The 18,115-nt window shown below is 50.3% G+C and overlaps 2 protein-coding genes across 6 annotated transcripts in view; one reads left to right on the top strand and one right to left on the bottom strand.

The window, feature by feature from the left end:
* The window catches only part of qtrt1 (queuine tRNA-ribosyltransferase 1), an 86,064-nt gene extending 84,928 nt beyond the window's left edge, over window positions 1-1,136 (bottom strand). For 4 of the 5 annotated variants that reach the window (XM_041177228.1, XM_041177225.1, XM_041177224.1 and 1 more), the window contains exon 1: window positions 901-1,136. In XM_041177228.1, the coding sequence (XP_041033162.1) occupies window positions 901-1,113 (213 nt within the window). In that variant the 5' untranslated portion in view covers window positions 1,114-1,136. The remainder of the gene's footprint in view (window positions 1-900) is intronic. The other variant, XM_041177223.1, reaches the window with a different exon arrangement.
* Window positions 1,137-5,663: 4,527 nt separating this feature from the next.
* LOC121271296 (uridine-cytidine kinase 2-like) lies at window positions 5,664-17,777 on the top strand. Its single transcript, XM_041177183.1, has 7 exons — window positions 5,664-5,775; window positions 11,462-11,621; window positions 11,987-12,083; window positions 12,748-12,890; window positions 13,243-13,340; window positions 13,649-13,697; window positions 14,104-17,777. Exons 1-7 carry the CDS (start codon window positions 5,680-5,682, stop codon window positions 14,235-14,237), a joined length of 777 nt encoding a protein of 258 aa, XP_041033117.1. The 5' UTR covers window positions 5,664-5,679; the 3' UTR covers window positions 14,238-17,777.
* Window positions 17,778-18,115: the final 338 nt, after the last annotated feature.

Genomic DNA, 18,115 nt, shown 5'->3' with positions numbered 1-18,115 from the left:
CCCCATCCATCCCCCCCACTCCCCCATCCATCCCCCCCACTCCCCCTACCCCCATCCATCCCCCCCACTCCCCCATCCATCCCCCCCACTCCCCCATCCATCCCCCCCACTCCCCCATCCATCCCCCCCACTCCCCCATCCATCCCCCCCACTCCCCCTACCCCCATCCATCCCCCCCACTCCCCCATCCATCCCCCCCACTCCCCCTACCCCCATCCATCCCCCCCACTCCCCCATCCATCCCCCCCACTCCCCCATCCATCCCCCCCACTCCCCCATCCATCCCCCCCACTCCCCCTCCCCCCATCCATCCCCCCCACTCCCCCATCCATCCCCCCACTCCCCCTCCCCCCATCCATCCCCCCCACTCCCCCTCCCCCCATCCATCCCCCCCACTCCCCCATCCATCCCCCCCACTCCCCCATCCATCCCCCCCACTCCCCCATCCATCCCCCCCACTCCCCCTACCCCCATCCATCCCCCCACTCCCCCTCCCCCCATCCATCCCCCCACTCCCCCTCCCCCCATCCATCCCCCCCACTCCCCCATCCATCCCCCCCACTCCCCCTACCCCCATCCATCCCCCCCACTCCCCCATCCATCCCCCCCACTCCCCCATCCATCCCCCCCACTCCCCCTACCCCCATCCATCCCCCCCACTCCCCCATCCATCCCCCCACTCCCCCTCCCCCCATCCATCCCCCCCACTCCCCCATCCATCCCCCCCACTCCCCCCTCCATCCCCCCCACTCTCCCTCGCTCCCCCCCGCGACCGCCCCCCCCCGCCCCCCCCCCCCCCCCCCCGCGCACCCCGCCCCCCCCCCCCCCCCCCCCCGCGCACCCCGCCCCCCCCCCCCCCCCCCCCCGCGGACCCCGCCCCCCCCCGGCCGGGTGCCTCACCGGCCTCATCCCCAGGTGGTAGGTGTTTCCCAGGCAGATTTGGCAGCCGAGCGCCTCCAGTTGCGGGACCGCGATTCCCTTCAGCGTCCCCTGGGTCCCGACCGGCATAAAGACCGGGGTGTCCACGGTGCCATGGGGCAGCTGGAGGCGGCAGAGCCGGGCCCGGGTGACGGGGCAGTCGGTGCGGCTCAGAGTCCGGAGCGGGGCGGCCATGGCCGGAAACGGAAAGAACCGTAACCCCGGCAACCGGCTCAGCGCGCGGGGGGTGGGGTTTGAGAGGGGGAGGGGAGGAGGAGGAGGGGAGGGGGAGGGGTTTTAGAGGGGGAGGGGGAGGGGGGTTTTAGAGGGGGAGGGGGAGGGGGCGGGGTTTGAGAGCGGGGCAGGGGGCGGGGTTTGAGAAGGGAGAGGGGAGGAGGAGGAGGGGGAGGGGGAGGGGGAGGGGGCGGGGTTTTAGAGGGGGAGGGGGAGGAGGGGGCGGGGTTTGAGAGGGGGAGGGCAGGAGGGGGCGGGGATTGAGAGGGGATGGGGAGGAGGGGCGGGGTTTGAGAGGGGGAGGGGAGGAGGGGGCGGGGTTTGAGAAGGTGTGGGGGCGGGATTTGAGAGGGGGAAGGGGAGGAGGGGGCGGGGTTTGAGAGGGGATGGGGAGGAGGGGCGGGGTTTGAGTGGGGATGGGGAGGAGGGGCGGGGTTTGAGAAGGGGAGGGGGCGGGGTTTGAGAAGGTGAGGGGGCGGTGTTTGAGAGGGGGAGGGGAGGAGGGGGCGGGGTTTGAGAGGGGGAGGGGAGGAGGGGCGGGGTTTGAGGTGAGGGGCGGGGTTTGAGTGGGGATGGGGAGGAGGGGCGGGGTTTGAGAGGGGATGGGGAGGAGGGGCGGGGTTTGAGTGAGGATGGGGAGGAGGGGCGGGGTTTGAGAAGGGGAGGGGGCGGGGTTTGAGAAGGTGAGGGGGCGGTGTTTGAGAGGGGGAGGGGAGGAGGGGGCGGGGTTTGAGAGGGGGAGGGGAGGAGGGGCGGGGTTTGAGGTGAGGGGCGGGGTTTGAGAGGGGAAGGGGAGGAGGGGGGCGGGGTTTGAGAGGGGATGGGGAGGAGGGGCGGGGTTTGAGTGAGGATGGGGAGGAGGGGCGGGGTTTGAGAAGGGGAGGGGGCGGGGTTTGAGAGGGGATGGGGAGGAGGGGCGGGGTTTGAGTGAGGATGGGGAGGAGGGGCGGGGTTTGAGAAGGGGAGGGGGCGGGGTTTGAGAGAGGAAGGGGGAGGGGTTTGAGAAGGTGGGAGGGCACCCCCTCACCTCCTGATCCTCCGACACCACAGGTGTACTTTGAGCCTAAATGAAATGTTGGAGCCACAAGTTTCAGACTCTGAGTACAGGTCTGGGTCAGGCTTGTGGACAGACCAAAGGTGTCACCAGTCTGCGTTTGGTCTGCAATGTAGAGGAAACCGCATTGGGAGCAACCAACGTCTAGTCTAAGGTGAGATCCGTTCAACGGATCCTTTTACCCACCTCCAATATTCTCCCTCCACCTGGACCCCTCCCTCTGGATTCTGACCTTCTCTTGATCTTTTCATTGAGAACTGTCAGCGCGACATTAGTCGTCTCAATTTCTCTGCTCCTCTCACCCGTTCTAATCTCTCTCTCTCTGAACTTACTGCACTCCGTTCTCTTAGGTCCAACCCCAACATTGTCATCAAACCCGCTGACAAGGGTGGTGCTGTTGTTGTCTGGCGCACTGACCTCTACCACGCGGAGGCTGAGCGTCAATTCGCAGACACTTCCTCCTAACTCCCCCTGGACCATCACTGCACCACTGAACATCAAGCCATTGTTCCCAGGACTGTTACTGACCTCATCTCCTCTGGAGATCTTCCTTCCACAGCTTTCAACCTCATAGTCTCCCAACCTCGGACAGCCCGCTTCTATCTCCTCCCCAAAATCCACAAACAGGACTGTCCCGGCAGACCGATTGTGTCAACCTGTTCCTGCCCCACAGAACTCATTTCTTGCTATCTTGACTCCATTCTCTCTCCCTTTGTCCAGTCCCATCCCACCTACATCCGTATTCCTCTGACACCCTACATCATATCAACAATTTCCAGTTCCTGGCCCCAACCACCTCCTCTTCACCATGAACGTCCAATCCCTCTACACCTCCATCCCCCACCGGGATGGTCTGAGGGCCCTTAGCTTCTTCCTCGAACAGAGGCCCGAACAATCCCCATTCACCACTACTCTCCTCCGTCTGGCTGAACTTGTTCTCACGCTGAACAATTTCTCCTTCAACTCCTCTCACTTCCTCCAAATAAAAGGTGTGGCTATGGGTACCCGCATGGGCCCCAGTTATGCCTGTCTCTTTATGGGGTACATTCCTTGCTCCAGTCCTACTCCGGCCCCCTCCCACAACTCTTTCTCTGGTACATCGATGATGCTTCGGTGCTGCTTCATGCCCTTGTCTGGATCTGGAAAAATTTATTAATTTTGCTTCCAATTTCCACCCCTCCATCATTTTCACGTGGTCCATCTCTGACACTTCGCTTCCCTTCCTTGACCTTTCTGTCTCAATCTCTGGTGATAGACTGTCCACCAATATCCATTACAAACCTACCGACTCCAACAGCTACCTCGACTACAGCTCCTCACACCCTGCTTCCTGTAAGGACTCCATCCCATTCTCTCAGTTCCTTCGCCTCCGTCTCATCTGTTCTGATGATGCCACTTTCAAAAACAGTTCCTCTGACATGTCTTCCTTCTTCCTTAACCGAGGTTTTCCACACACGGTGGTTGACAGGGCCCTCAACCGTGGCCGGCCCATCTCCCGCGCATCGGCCCTCACACCTTCTTCTCCCTCCAGAAACATGATAGGGTCCCCCGTGTCCTCACTTATCACCCAACCAGCCTCCACATTCAAAGGATCATCCTCTGCCATTTCCGCCTACTCCAGCATGATGACACCACCAAATACATCTTCCCTTCAACCCCCCCGGCAGCATTCCGCAGGGATCGTTCCCTCCAGGACAACCTGGTCCACTCTTCCATCATCCCCTACACCTCAACCCCCTCCCACGGCACCTTCCCATGCAACCGAAGAAGGTGCAACACCTGCCCCTTTACTTCCCCTCTCCTCACCATCCAAGGACCCGAACACTCCTTTCAAGTGAAGCAGCATTTCACTTGCACTTCCCTCAATTTAGTCTACTGCATTCGTTGTTCCCAATGCAGTTTCCTCTACATTGGAGAGACCAAACGCAGACTGGGTGACCGCTTTGCAGAACACCTTCGGTCTGTCCGCAAGCATGACCCAGACCTCCCTATCGCTTGCCATTTCAACACTCCACCCTGCTCTCATGCCCACATGTCCGTCCTTGGCCTGCTGCATTGTTCCAGTGAAGCTCAACGCAAACTGGAGGAACAGCACCTCATCTTCCAACTAGGCACTTTACAGCCTTCCGGACTTAATATTGAATTCAACAATTTTAGATCATGAACTCTCTCCTCCATCCCCACCCGCTTTCTAGCTCCCCCCATTTTGGTCCGATAATTTATATAGATTTTTCTTTTCCCACCTATTTCCATTATTTTTAAATGTATTTCCATCCATTGTTTTATCTCAAATAAAAACTAAAAACTGCGGATGTTGGAAATCCAAAACAAAAACAAAAATACCTGGAAAAACTCAGCAGGTCTAGTAGCATCTGCGGAGAGGAGCGCAGTTAACGTTTCAAGTCTGAATGACCCTTCAACAGAACTAAGTAAAAATAGAAGAGAGGTGAAATATAAGCTAGTTTAAGTGGGGGAGGGTGGTGGGACAAGTAGAACTGGATAGAGGGCCCATAATAGGTGGCGATAACCAAAAGATGTCAGAGACAAAAGGACAAAGAGGTGTTGAAGGTGGTGATAATATCTAATGGAATGTGATAATTAAGGGTAGAAAGCAGGACAAGCAAGGTACAGATAGACCTAGTGGGGATGGGGGTGAAGGAATCAAAAAAGGCTAAAAGGTAGAGATAAAACAATGGATGGAAATACATTTAAAAATAATGGAAATAGGTGGGAAAAGAAAAATCTATATAAATTATCGGACCAAAATGGGGGGAGCTAGAAAGCGGGTGGGGATGGAGGAGAGAGTTCATGATCTAAAGTTGTTGAATTCAACATTCAGTCCGGAAGGCTGTAAAGTCCCTAGTCGGAAGATGAGGTGTTGTTCCTCCAGTTTGCGTTGGGCTTCACTGGAACAATGCAGCAAGCCAAGGACAGACATGTGGGCAAGAGAGCAGGGTGGAGTGTTAAAATGGCAAGCGACAGGGAGGTTTGGGTCATTCTTGCGGACAGACCGCAGGTGTTCTGCAAAGCGGTCGCCCAGTTTACGTTTGGCCTCTCCAATGTAGAGGCGACCACATTGGGAGCAACGAATGCAGTAGACTAAGTTGGGGGAAATGCAAGTGAAGCTCTGCTCAGAACAGCTGTGTTGAAGGGTCATTCAGACTGGAAACGTTAACTGTGCTCCCGTCCGCAGAGGCCGCCAGAGCTGCTGAGCTTATCCAGGTGGTTTCGTTTTTGTAAGTCACATTGTGAACTGAGGCTCTGGGTCAGCCTGAGTGGACCCTGTACGAGCACCGTAATGGGGCACGGGGCGGGATTCCAGCCTGATTGACGCTCCCATTGACCAATGGAAATACCAAACGGTGCCGCATTGACGTCAGCGGGAAGACGTAACCAATCACAGCGCGTCTGGGAATATGCCCCCCCCGTGGCCACGCTTATATAAGCGTGCGCATGCGCCACCCCTGCCAGTAATGTCGGCGATGATGGCGGGTGATGCTTTTTTAGAGCGGAAGGTACACCAACGGCCCTTCGTGATCGCTGTCAGCGGTGGAACCGCCAGTGGGAAAGTAGGGCATGGTGCCGATTATGGCGACTTTAGTACGCGTTTGTCGCTGGGTAGAACGCCGGCGGCAACCATTCGTTCAGAGTTTGATAGTGACTCGCGTGGCAAAAGGCGCGCAGTCGCAGTGTTGGTCGCGGATGCTTGGTGCGGCGGCGTGGGGATGTTTGCTGGGGGATTGGGAGTGCGCAGGCGCGGTGCCAGTCGCCGGGAGCGCGGTGGGGCCTGCGCCTGCGCCTGCGCCGGGAGCGCGGTGGGGCCTGCGCCTGCGCCTGCGCCGGGAGCGCGGTGGGGCCTGCGCCTGCGCCGGCGCGGTGCCGGGTGCGTTGGTGGGGCCTGCGCCTGCGCCGGCGCCGGCGCGGTGCCGTTCTTTATCAGTTCGGGTTGGGTTGCATGGCATTGGGCCTGAGTTGCAGGGGAGGGTTTCTCAGGGAGCGCTGTGTGTTCCTGGGTGTAGTTGAGCCGAGCCTGGGTTCAGGGAGGTAATTTGTTTTTCTCAGGCTCGATGTCCTAGTTAAACAGGCTGGGCTGGGATCCCAGTAAGATATGGCGGAAGCTGGAAACCTGAAATAGATGCAGCAAGTGCTGGAAAATCTCAGCAGGCCTGACAGTATCTGTGGAGGGAGAGAGAGAGACAATTAATGTTTCCAGTCCATATAGCCCTTGCTCAGAGCTAAAGAGAAGTTGAAATGTGATGGAATTTATACTTTGTAAGGGGGTGGAGCTGGGGCCTAAGGAGAGATTGACAGAGATGTCAGGAACAAAAAGGACAACGTGGGTGGTGGCGGCGGCAAGTGCTACATGGGGCTGCAGTACAGGAGCAGGAAAAAGCCATCGGGCCCTCTAGCCCGTCCTGTTCTCTTACACCCAGCCCCCGTTTATCTGCCTTGGCTCTCTCTCTCTCTCTCTCTCTCTCTTTTCATAGAGGCAGGGCAAGTGTTTCAGTTGTGACAAGTGTTACTGACCTGGAGTTTCAACTTCTATTTCCCTCTCTGCAGGTGCTGCCTTACCTGCTGAATATTTCCAGCATTTTGTTTCTTTTAGGGAGAGAGTTCGATCATAATTTAACCTTCTAGTCCCAGAAGCATTCAGGTGAATCTGCACTGCAACCCCTCCAAGTCTAATTTATCTTGAGTATTGCTGAAAGAAGAGACATGTCGAAGCTTTTTGTCTTGCATTTATCAGGACGCTTCGCAAGAATACCAACATAAGGCGAAAACAATTTATACTGTATGTGAAGAAGGTGCTGATTTGTCGGCAAGTGGACTCTGGTAAAGATGTTGCCATGGTGAATGGGGGGTGCGGTGAGAGAGAGAGAGAGAGACAGGGCCTCGGGGGGGGGTGGGTGTGTGAGAGAGGGAGGGGGGAGGGAACGAGAGAGAGAGAGAGACAGGGCCTTTTGAGGGGGGGCGTTGCTGGCAAGAGAGAGAGGGGGCCTGGGGCTGGTGGTGATAGAGACAGGGCCTGGGGAGGTGGGGGGACAGAGAGGAGAGAGGGCATGGGGAGGTGGGGGGGGTGAGAGGTGAGAGGGTGGCAGGCAGAGAGAGGGAGAGACAGGGCATGGAGGGGGGTGGAGGAGAGAGACACAGACAGGGCCTGGGGAGAGATAGTGTGGGGTGCCACAGGGTTGGGTCCTTGGGGCCCCAACTATTTACAATCTATATTAATGACTTGGATTCAGGGATAGAAGATACTTTAGCTAAATTTGCAGGTGACACTAAAATAAGTGGGAAAGTAAGTTGCAATGAAGAAATAAGAAACTTACAACTGGATGTGGACAGGTTAGGCAAGTTGGCCAAAGTCTGGTAGATGAAGCTTAACGTGGATAAGAGTGAGGTTTTCCATTTTGGTCGGATGAATAAAAAGGGGACTTATCATTTAAATGGAGAGAAACTTCAGAATGCTTCAGTGCAGAGGGATCTGGGTGTCCTCATGCATGAATCGCTGAAAGCTAGTATGTAGGTACAGCAGGTAATAAGGAAGGCAAATGGAATTTTGGCATTTATTGCTAAAGGAATAGTGCATAAAAATAGGGAAGGGTTGTTGCAACTGCACAAGGCATTGGTGAGACCGCACCTGGAGTACTGTGCACATTTTTGGTCCCCTTACTTGAGGAAGGATGTAGTTGAATTGGAGGTGGTTCAGAGGAGGTTTACTAAATTGATTCCAGAGATGCGGGGCTTGTCTTATGAGGAGAGATTGAGCAGTTTAGGCCTATACTCACTAGGGTTTAGAAGAATGAGAGGAGATCTAATTGAGGTATGTAAGATGCTAAAGGGGTTAGACAGAGTAGACGAGCGGATGTTTCCCCTTGTGGGGCATTCTAGAATGAGGCCATAGCTTTAGGCTAAGGGGTGGTGGATTGAAATCAGAGGTGAGGGGGAATTACTTTTCTCAAAGGGTCGTGAAACTGTGGAATTCACCCCTCAGTGCGGTGGTTGCTGGGACGCTGGATAAATTTGAGGAGATGGACAGATTTTTAATTAGAAACGGGTTGAAAGGCTATGGGGAGATGTCGGGAAATTAGAGTTGAGGCTGAGATGAGGTCAGCCATGATCATATTGAATGGCAGGGCATGCTCAAGGTGCTGAATTGCCTACTCCTCCTAGTTCTTATGTTCTTATAATGTACCAGTTGAAGGTGACTGACAGTTAACTGCCAGAATTGTTTGAAATTTAAACCAGGCAGCTTGACCATGATTGGTCAAGGCATTGCCCTGAGGAATGAGTCAGTGAATGGCTTTCACTTTTATTTTGTTTAGTTGAAACAGTTGCAATGTGTGTACATGTTCTTTCTGTCTGTGAAGAACAGGGCCCTGTGTATTAATATACATAGCTTCCAGTACACGCAAATGTGCCAAACGTGAGCCTGACTGACCATCTTAAATTGGTTGTCAGCGTAATTCTTAGCATAATGAGGATCATTTAGCAAATGTCGTCCAATCACAGAATCACATCTTATGTTGGACACAGTTTTGAGTTTTGCAGGCAAGGTTGGTTACGGTCTGACCCCTGCTTGTTGCGAACAGTGGCTGGGACAGTTTGATACAATCCGCCAGTCTTTGGGACATAAAAGTCTAATGATGACCATGAAACCAATGTCAATTGTCATGAAAATTCCACCTGGTTCACTAATGTCCTTTAGGGAAGGAAACCTGCTATCCTTACCTGGTCTGGGCTACATGTGACTCCAGACCCACAGCAATATAGTTGACTATTAAAAATACACTCTGAACAAGGGCAATTAGGGATGGGCAATAAATACTGGCTTTGCCAGCATCGCCCACATCCCACAGACAAATGTTTTTTAAAAAAAAATACGGCTGCATACCTAGCATCACACTGGCACTGAAATTCATATACCACATTACTTATTTGTGTGATAGAACGTCTTTTTGGCTTGACAGCAGCATCCTGTTCATAGCAAACATCACTTGTGTTGCTACTGTATAGTAGCAGCGTGAAACAGCTAGTTTCACCTGTTGTTCAAATTTTTGAGATACCTTGCCTTTCTAGGGTAATCTGAGGTAGACTGGGCACTTTTCAGGGCTGAAAGTGATGACCTTTGGACTGTTCATGAGTTTGCGTAATATACAGTATGAAATGATCTGATAAGGGTAGCCATTATCCTGCAGGATGGCTTTCATGTGCCCTATTTCAGCATCAAGCTTGCACGGCGAGCAAATGGCTCGGGCCCTGTTTACGAGGTTGCTGATAAGACCAATCTTATAGAGTATGGGAACTGTAAGAATCGCAACGTGTATATTAGCTAGTGAAGGTAGGCTTGCAGTAGACCGTGGTAGAGAACCGCTTGGCAGATTTCTCAACTGTAGTGCCTCAAGGAAGAGGAGTTAATTTGACCGCTCCATTTCAAAGGTGAATTTGAGCACAGGAGGGAGCCTATTAAGACATATTACATTTGCTAAATAATCCTCAGTGTGCTAAGAATTACGCTGACAACCAATTTACAATGGTCAGTCAGGCTCACGTTTGGCACATTTGCATGTACTGGAAGCTACGTATATTAACACACAGGGCCCTGTTCTTCACAGGCAGAAAGAACATGTATACACATTGCATCCATTTCAGCTAAACAAAATTAGTGACAGCCATTCGCTGACTCATTCCTCAGGACAATGCCTTGACCAATCAGGGTCAAGCTGCCTGGTTTAAATTTCAAACAATGCTGGCAGTTAACTCAGTCACCATCAACTGGTGCATTCTTCATGGCAACACCTTTACCAGAGTCCACTTGCCAACCAGTCAGCGCTCTATTCTCATACAGTTTAAATTGTTTTCCCCTATTGCTATTCTTGTCAAGTGTCCCGATGAGAGCAAGACAAAAAGTTTTGACATGTCTCTTTCTTCAGCAATCCTCAGTGTCCTCATCTGGCCTGGTCTACATGTGACTCTAGACCCACAGTAATGTGGTTGACTCTTGAAAATGTGCTCTGAACAAGGGCAATTAGGGATGGGCAATAAAGGCTGGTCTTGCCAGCAACACCCACACCCAATGAACAAATAAAAAAAAGTAAGGGAATTAATATATGCAGCTGCGAATTTAAATATAGCGAACGTATCATCCACATATTGGAAATATGTGAGGAGTAGGTTAGATGCCATTCCATTGAAGATACATTTTGTTTGCGAAAGCTGGACCTAGCGGGGACCCAGTGGCATCTATTTGGGCTTACATGATGTCATTAAAGTTGAGCTCAACTGCGTGTGTTTCCGAATTCATGAGTTATCCTTTGTGATTTGCTGTGCGCGGTCTTGAATGCCATACTCAAAATGACATTAATCCATTTGGAACCCTCAAACGCTTTGCTTTAGTCCATACTAATTGACAGTAAGATGAGTTCAAAGTCTTGCTGTGTCCTTGCTGCACATATAGCTGTCACTCCTTTGGATCCCAATACATTTGAGGTAAAGCCTATCATTCCATAGCCTTTTAAATTATATTTTGTATTTGTCAGTAGCTTTTAGTTATTTCTTTACCTAGATTCCCAAATTTCTCTGATCCTTCACAGTTCCTAGCTTCTCATCGTTTAGAAAATACCCTGTTCCAATGTGGATCGCCTCATTCATTGAACTCCATCTGCCACAGTTCTGCCCCTTTTTTAAAATTTTCATGGGATGAACTCATTTAATCTAACAATGTCTCTTTGTACCTTTCTGCTTCAGTCTACACTCTTTACAGTGAAACCTTAATCAATGTCATCAGCAAACTCGGAAATACAGCTCTTGTGTTCCAGGTACAAGAAGCACAGATTGGGTCGGTCTGCAACTGGAACAGGGGCATCTGGTGTCAACCTTTGGGCTCAGCTTGAGGTGCCTCTGCTCCTTCTGAGTCTTGGGACACCCTCTCCCATCCCTCGTTTTAGAGCAGTCCACTGTATTTTGCTACGTTCGGACAAAACTTGCTTATCAAATGTGATTTCCAGTTGGTGGAGGGGTGGGATGGTCAGGACACCATTCCCCATCGCTTTGAAACCAGACAGCTCTGAAACACAACAAATAATTTGCTGGCATACCTTCATTTCATGCCACTGTTGTGGAGCTTGGTCCTGTTGTGGCTTGAGTGGCATTGTGATGTCTTCTGTACCAGACTTTGCTTTTGAAACCCTGGCAAATAGGTGAATTCTGGGGTATTGAATATTGAAGACACCTTTTAATCATCTGTTTTTGCCACAGTCCTCAGTGTGTCAGAAAATCGTTGAGCTGCTGGGACAGAATAAAGTGGACCAGCAGAAGAGACAGGTGGTGATCCTGAGCCAGGACAGTTTCTACAAGGTGTTGAGCACAGAACAAAAAGCCAAGGCTAGTAAAGGACAGTACAACTTCGATCATCCAGGTACCTACATGCATTGCGTGTGTGTGGTTGGGGGGGTGGGTGGGGGGGGCGGCAATGAGATGTGTGGGAGAGTGAGGAGGGGGTGGGTGGAGGGAGGGAAAGAGGAGGAGCTTGGGGTGAAGTTTAAATGGCTTTAGGAGTTTATTAGAGATTCTTGGCATTAATGAGAGCCTGACATTCTCCTTTGTTCTGTGTTTTTGAAATGTAAAGGGTTGAAGTTGCCTGGGACAGGTTCTGTGCAATGTGGTGGTGCTAGCCTCTCCTGATAACGGCCTGTGTGCTTGTAGCAGCCAGTTCCCTGTCTTGTGTATTGTGGTGACTCTCGTGCTCTCTTTGCTGATTTTCCCCTTTTCTCTTGTATACAGATGCGTTTGACAACGAGCTGATTCTTCGCACTTTGAAGGACATCATCAATGGCAAGACAGTATCGATTCCTGTCTATGATTTTGTTAAACATGCACGGTGTGTATCAGAATTGTCACTCAGACCACTGATTCTGATCAAAATAGCTGATGAAAAGAAAAGCAAAGATTCTAGGAATTGGAGTCAAAACTAGTTGTTTAGGAGTGCAGACAGGTGAGATGGTCTTAAGTGTCGGGTGTCCAGCTGCTAATGGTCAACTGTTCAGAGATATTTGGCGGGAGGGGTGGGTAGCAGGGGGTGCTAGCTTCTCATTTCCTGTGTAGGGGCAATTGAGCATGGCTCCTTTGGCTGCTGGTTTGGCCTGTGGGATTGGTCAGTGCCCCTGTATCTGAATACTGCTATTGCAGGAAAAGATGTTGTGTCTAAACATTGGTGAAGGCAGCTGTGATGCTCCCACAGTAGAATGTCCTGCACAAATCGATTGGCTCCTTGGGGTGCTAGGACAGGCTTTGCCTGTGGAATCCACTCAAACAAATAACCAGTGGGGAGAGGGAGTGAAGTTAGTTACTGCTGGTTTCAATCTGTATCACTGTTTGTGCTTTAGTTTAACAAACACTAGGGTTGCCAAAGAGGGCTGGTAATCATTTTAAATCTAAGATGGATGGCGATTGGTCTGATTTAAATGAGGGAGCAGGTTGGAGGGACTGAGCATCCTTGTTTATATAGTTTTGGAGTGATTCTGACTGAAGCTTTTTGTACACAGGAAGTCTGAGATGGTGCAGGTTTATCCAGCTGATGTCGTACTCTTCGAGGGAATTCTGGTTTTCTATTCCCAGGAGATCAGGGATTTGTTTCAGATGAAACTTTTTGTGGACACAGATGCAGATACCCGGTTATCCAGAAGAGGTGAGAGGCACTTCTGGGGGCAGTGATGTCGGTTGTGGGGAGTGGTTGGGTGGCCCAGGATTAAGGGAGGTCTGGGATTGGATGGTGAGAAAACAGGAGTTGCTTGTTTCTGCTCCACTGCTCTCCCTTTGCTTTTCCATTTCCTGCACCGTCCCTCAAAAGTTCTGCCATTTTCATCACCGGCTGCCTGCTCTGCCCTTGGGCCTCTGGGCTGCAGGTTCTCTCGGCCATGTGAGGGGACTCAACCCGTGGTTACGTAGTTTTGGAGCAGCCTTATTCCCCTGCCTGCTCATGTGGTGAACGCATTGTTTCTGGGTTTTTACAGTTTTAACTTTGTGTTTCCCATCTCCAGTATTGAGAGACATCAATGAAAGAGGGAGGGACCTGGAGCAGATTCTGACACAGTACACCACCTTCGTAAAACCAGCCTTTGAGGAGTTCTGCCTTCCGGTGAGCAATGACTGAGATAATGGGGTGAGAGATAATGGGCTGGGTGACTGGGGCAGGTCAGGCTCCTCTCGTACACGCATGACTGAACTCGTGTTGAGATGGGTGGATTGAATTCTGTGTTTGAAAGATGGTACTTCATTGAGGTAGGTTGAAGATTTCACCGAATTGGTGCTTGGGCAGGATCAGGAAGTGTGCAGTGAGTTGTTGCAGTCTGGTTAAGGATTGTTGGTATGAAGCTGTCAAGACTGGTATGGTTGGTTGCACTGTAATAGAAGGGGCTGTATAATTATTTGTGCTCTCATTCACAGACCAAGAAATATGCAGATGTCATCATCCCCAGAGGGGTGGAAAACCTGGGTGAGTACAAAGACCACACCCTCCCCCGCCCACACACAGAATCACAGGACTGGGCCAGGGTGAGTGATCAGTGTGGACCTGTCAGTATGAGAGTGAGGGGGGACGTGCAAGTCTGTGTGGGGAAGGAGATGTTAGAGATATTTGGGAGATGGGAGGGTAGGGTGAGAGTGAGTGGGGTATATCGAGAGTCATGTCAGGAGGGAAGGGTGAGGATGGGGAATCTGGAGGGTCGAGAGTCAGGAGGGAGGGGTGAGTGGTATCTGGAGGGTCGGGGCTCAGGACAGCAGGGTGAGAGAAGAGGTTATCTGGAGGGTTGGGGTGGGGGTCAGCCTGCTTGCAGCTATTGGTGTCTGCTTGGGTTTATTTGAGATGTCAGTGGAGTTTGATTTTCTGCTCTCTCTTGCAGTTGCCATAAACTTGATTGTGCAGCATATTCAGGATATCCTGACAGGTGGTCTGACCAAACGCAATGGCTGTGTGAATGGACACACAGTACCCCGCATTCGACATACCTCCGAGTCCAGCACACGTCCGCATTGACACTGGCAGCACAGAGAGGAGCGAGAGTCAGTATTGTTCAGCTCCTTGGTCACAGGGTGGACTCACTGGTGTGGATGACCAAACTTCTTCTCTTCTCCCTCCCCACAGGCATCTCCTGGAAGCGAGTTCACAGGGACCTGTGTCCTTGTACAGCGATGTTTCCAGTATACACTCAGAGTCAGCACTGTGTATGTCTCTGACACCAGTGAACAGATATTGACCCTGGGGCTGTGTTGTTTTTCGAAGTATTTCATATTGTGTGATTGGGGCTGGAAAGTAGAACTCATGCAAAACAGCCTGTTCCCTCCCTGAGCACATTGCTGGGTTTCTGTTGTGCCCTTCCTTGTACCTGACTTGATTAGTATAACTCATTTCCCTGAGAGTGGCTCCATAACCTCTGCTGAAGGGCACTGTTGCCTGGCTGGCTGTTCATTATCCCTGCCTTCCCAGTGGCTGGATGTTTGGGAGCCTGTAGTGGAACTGTCTCCCCTGCCCCCCAGGGACCCCTGGCTAGGTATTTGGGAGCCTGTAGAGGGATCACAGCTTGTTAATTTTCAAATCTAAAGTGACATAACTTCACCTGGGAATTTGTCTGAGCTGCTGCAGTCTGTACAGCAGTTGTTGTTGGTTTTAGCCTGAATTCTCTGCATGACCTGATTTCACCCGTGTGGGTGAATTCTCTCTAAATAGTCCTGTCCTCTGTATGGTGCTTGTGGTCACACAACTTTAAGGGGTGGATAAGTAGCTTGTTTGAAACGCCATTGGTGCTCTGACTAGTTTGTGACCAGGACATAATCTCCTGTTCAGCTGTAAAGCCACATGTGCCCACAGTTTGTGTAAGTTGCTAGGCTGGTTGCGTGCTCTGTGACCCAGGACATGTTAATTGTTGTTTGTCAGAATTGCTAAACACAAGCTACACGGAGTGTTGTATTTACACACACTCCCAGTGGAGGGTGCCATTTATCCCCTTCAATGCATTTCACTCAGTCCTAAAACAACAAAAATTAAGCCAAAAGTAAATACTGCGGATGTTGGAAATCTGAAGTAAAAACAGAAAATGCTGGAAAGACTCAGCAGGTCTGGTGGCATCAGTGGGGAGAGAGACTGGTAACGTTTCGAGTCCGTATGACTCTTCAGAGAAGAAAAATTAAGCCAATATGACCTAGATATTGACATCAGGGAAAGATAATTACAACATTACAGCGACACACTGTAAAAGTGTTTTATTGGGAGCTCTTGAGGTTGTGAGAGGCACCGTTTAAATACTGGTTTGTTCTTAACCTACTGGCCAGCAGGTCAAGAAGAGGAGCCCACTCTACCATTGAGAGATCATGGCTGATCTGTACCTCACCTCCAAACATCTGCCTTGACTCCATATCCTTTAAACCCTTAATAGCAAAACTCTTGGTGTCAGATTTTACATTATTAATTGAACCAGCATCTACTATTTGTGAAAGAGTTCTTCACTGTGTGAAGAAGTGTTCCTAATTTCTCTCCTGAATGGCCTGACTCTGGTATTAAGGGTATGAGTCCTTGTCCTGTATTCCCCTACTAGCAGGAAAGGTTTCTCTCACTCCTATTACTTCCTTTCAAAATCCTTTAAATCAGCCTTTAACCTACATTCCAGGGAATACAAGCCTACTTTATATAATTCTTCAAGATTATAAGCCTTGGAACTCTTAACATTCTGGTGAATTTGTGCTATATGGGACAGTATATCTTCTCTGGTGACATACTCCTCCTCTTGCTGACAGCCCCTCCTCCCACCCTGTCCCCGATTTCAGTCTTCCACATTGCTCTGCATGTGTGGGGTATCATTTTTAGTTCATTTGCCTTTTGGGTGCCTCCCTGCCCCAAGGGCCATTACTTATGTTCAGCCTACACAGTATTGGAAAGCGATGTTGTGGCTGAGCCCAGCCCTAACTAGCAGGGATTCATTGAGCAATGAAGCAGGAGCCCTGGTTAATTTATATCTCCCTGACCAGGACTGCTCAGCTCAATTGTAGCCCCATGTGCTTTCTTTATAAATACAGGTGCTCAGCTATGCTGATTGAATCAAGAGGCTGTTATCTTTGACCACAGCTGACATGTGGCTGAATCCCACCCTGCAAATAGGAGACTCACCTAGGGCCTAGGACCTCCTTGGGATTTCTCTCCTTGACCCACGGTTACTGTGGGAATGTGCAATCTATGTATCATTGCCTTTAACATGTCACTCCTTAAATAGTTCTCTTCAGTCCCACGATAGAGTGTGTCAGTATGATCTGAGTGTTGAAATAAACACTTTGAGTGCAGGCAAGTCCCAAGATATGCCCTGGGTCCTCCTAATATCAGCCTGGGTGGGTTTGGACATTTAACTGCAACTAAATAGTTACGTTAAGATGCTGAGATTCAGAAAGTGAGGGTGTAACGTAAAACTTTCAAAGTTCACCACAGGTTAGACCTCTGACTTTGTCATGCAAATTAATCACTGGTGGAATTCTTTATCTGTTTGTTTTAACCCTGAAATGTACCTGTTATGTTACAAGTGAGTCATTGCATAACCCATTGGGTAAGGAAACAGATTAAAATTCCAACAGATAAGCAAAACACTGCAGATGCTGGAAATCTGAAATAAAACAGAAAATGCTGGAAATACTCAGTAAGTCTGGAAATAGCTGAGGAAAAGTCACCAGACCTGAAATGTTAACTGTTTCTTTCCACACATACTGCCTGACCTGTTGATTAACACCTGAAAGTGGGATATTGTGCAGGGTGGTGTTTGGGGGGGGCGGGTGCTGTGCCAAATGCCTTTAGTGGAAATTTAGTTTTTAGAATGGAGAGGGGTGTCAGGAGCTCACTCTTTACTGATGGGGCCTTGAGTCTTGATTGATTACAGTGCTGTGCTTTGAGGCATTGTGCTCAGACTGATAGTGTTAGCCCACCCATGTGGACATGCCTCTCTCTCTCCAAGCCCTTTCCAGCTTCACTGATTGAAAGCTGTTTCTGTATTGTTCTGCTGTTGAATTCTGAGGTAGCAAATGAACACAGGTTGAGACACCATCATGGTACTGTTGACACATCACTTATTAACAGCTGGGAGCCTGCTGAAACCTCATTTCCATCCCACCTTGCTGTAAACATGGGTTCCTTTGTGAGGGGAGTGTGGGTGCTGAGGGTGAGAGGGTGGTAGAGTGGATTTGAGTGATATATAAGAGGATGACCTGTGCGAATTTGACATGATTGGTTTTCCAGCAGCTTCTGATGTGAGATCACTAATCTGCTTGGCCTTGGTCAATGCTTTTGCACTTGATGCCTATAACTTGAAATAAAATTTATTGAATAAAATTGTATGGGTAGGTCGTGCCTGTGGATGAGTAATGAACACTGGCGTGGAGAAGAGAGCAAACTCTGATAATGTTCTGGGATTTGTGTGTCTGTTGGCTGCTGTGAAGGAAGGAGCCGAAACTTGTGTTCATTCCTATCAGATGTTTATTTTTAGTGTGTATATAATTGAATAAGTATTTATAACAGTCAATAAAGAAATGAGTCAACTCTGAACAGCGGCTGCCTGATGATGGATTCTCTCTTCAAAATGAGATAATGGAGCCGTCGCTGGGGACCCAACAGCAAAAGGAAGCTGATCTTTTGCTGCCCTCTTTGTTGGGTTGTTGGTATAATTGCTGCTAGGTTTTGGGGTGGGAGGCGAAAGAAAATTTATTCTATCTCTTACTGAAAAGTGTGTATTCCTGGCAGCTTGGTTCTCCTTGGTGCAACAATCACTTCAAATTAACCTATGTTTATTATGATTTATTACACAACTGAATGCAGCAGCCCATCATACTGCCTGTGTGTAGACCTCAATCAGATCAGTTGTGAGGCTACACCCTCAAGGTGGC

The sequence above is a fragment of the Carcharodon carcharias genome, chromosome 30 (assembly GCF_017639515.1).
Source record: "Carcharodon carcharias isolate sCarCar2 chromosome 30, sCarCar2.pri, whole genome shotgun sequence".
Taxonomy (NCBI): domain Eukaryota; kingdom Metazoa; phylum Chordata; class Chondrichthyes; order Lamniformes; family Lamnidae; genus Carcharodon; species Carcharodon carcharias.
The sequence above is the reverse complement of the archived record's forward strand: the minus strand, read 5'-3'. Positions and strand labels throughout refer to the sequence as shown.

What these genes read in the sequence shown, in the direction of transcription:
- LOC121271296 (XM_041177183.1), top strand. Translation starts at nt 5,680, where the DNA reads ATGTCGGCGATGATGGCGGGTGATGCTTTTTTAGAGCGGAAGGTACAC. An exon ending in GATTTTGTTAAACATGCACG is followed by an intron (nt 12,084 to 12,747) that starts GTGTGTATCAGA and finishes TTTTGTACACAG; the next exon opens with GAAGTCTGAGATGGTGCAGG. An exon ending in CAGAGGGGTGGAAAACCTGG is followed by an intron (nt 13,698 to 14,103) that starts GTGAGTACAAAG and finishes TCTCTCTTGCAG; the next exon opens with TTGCCATAAACTTGATTGTG.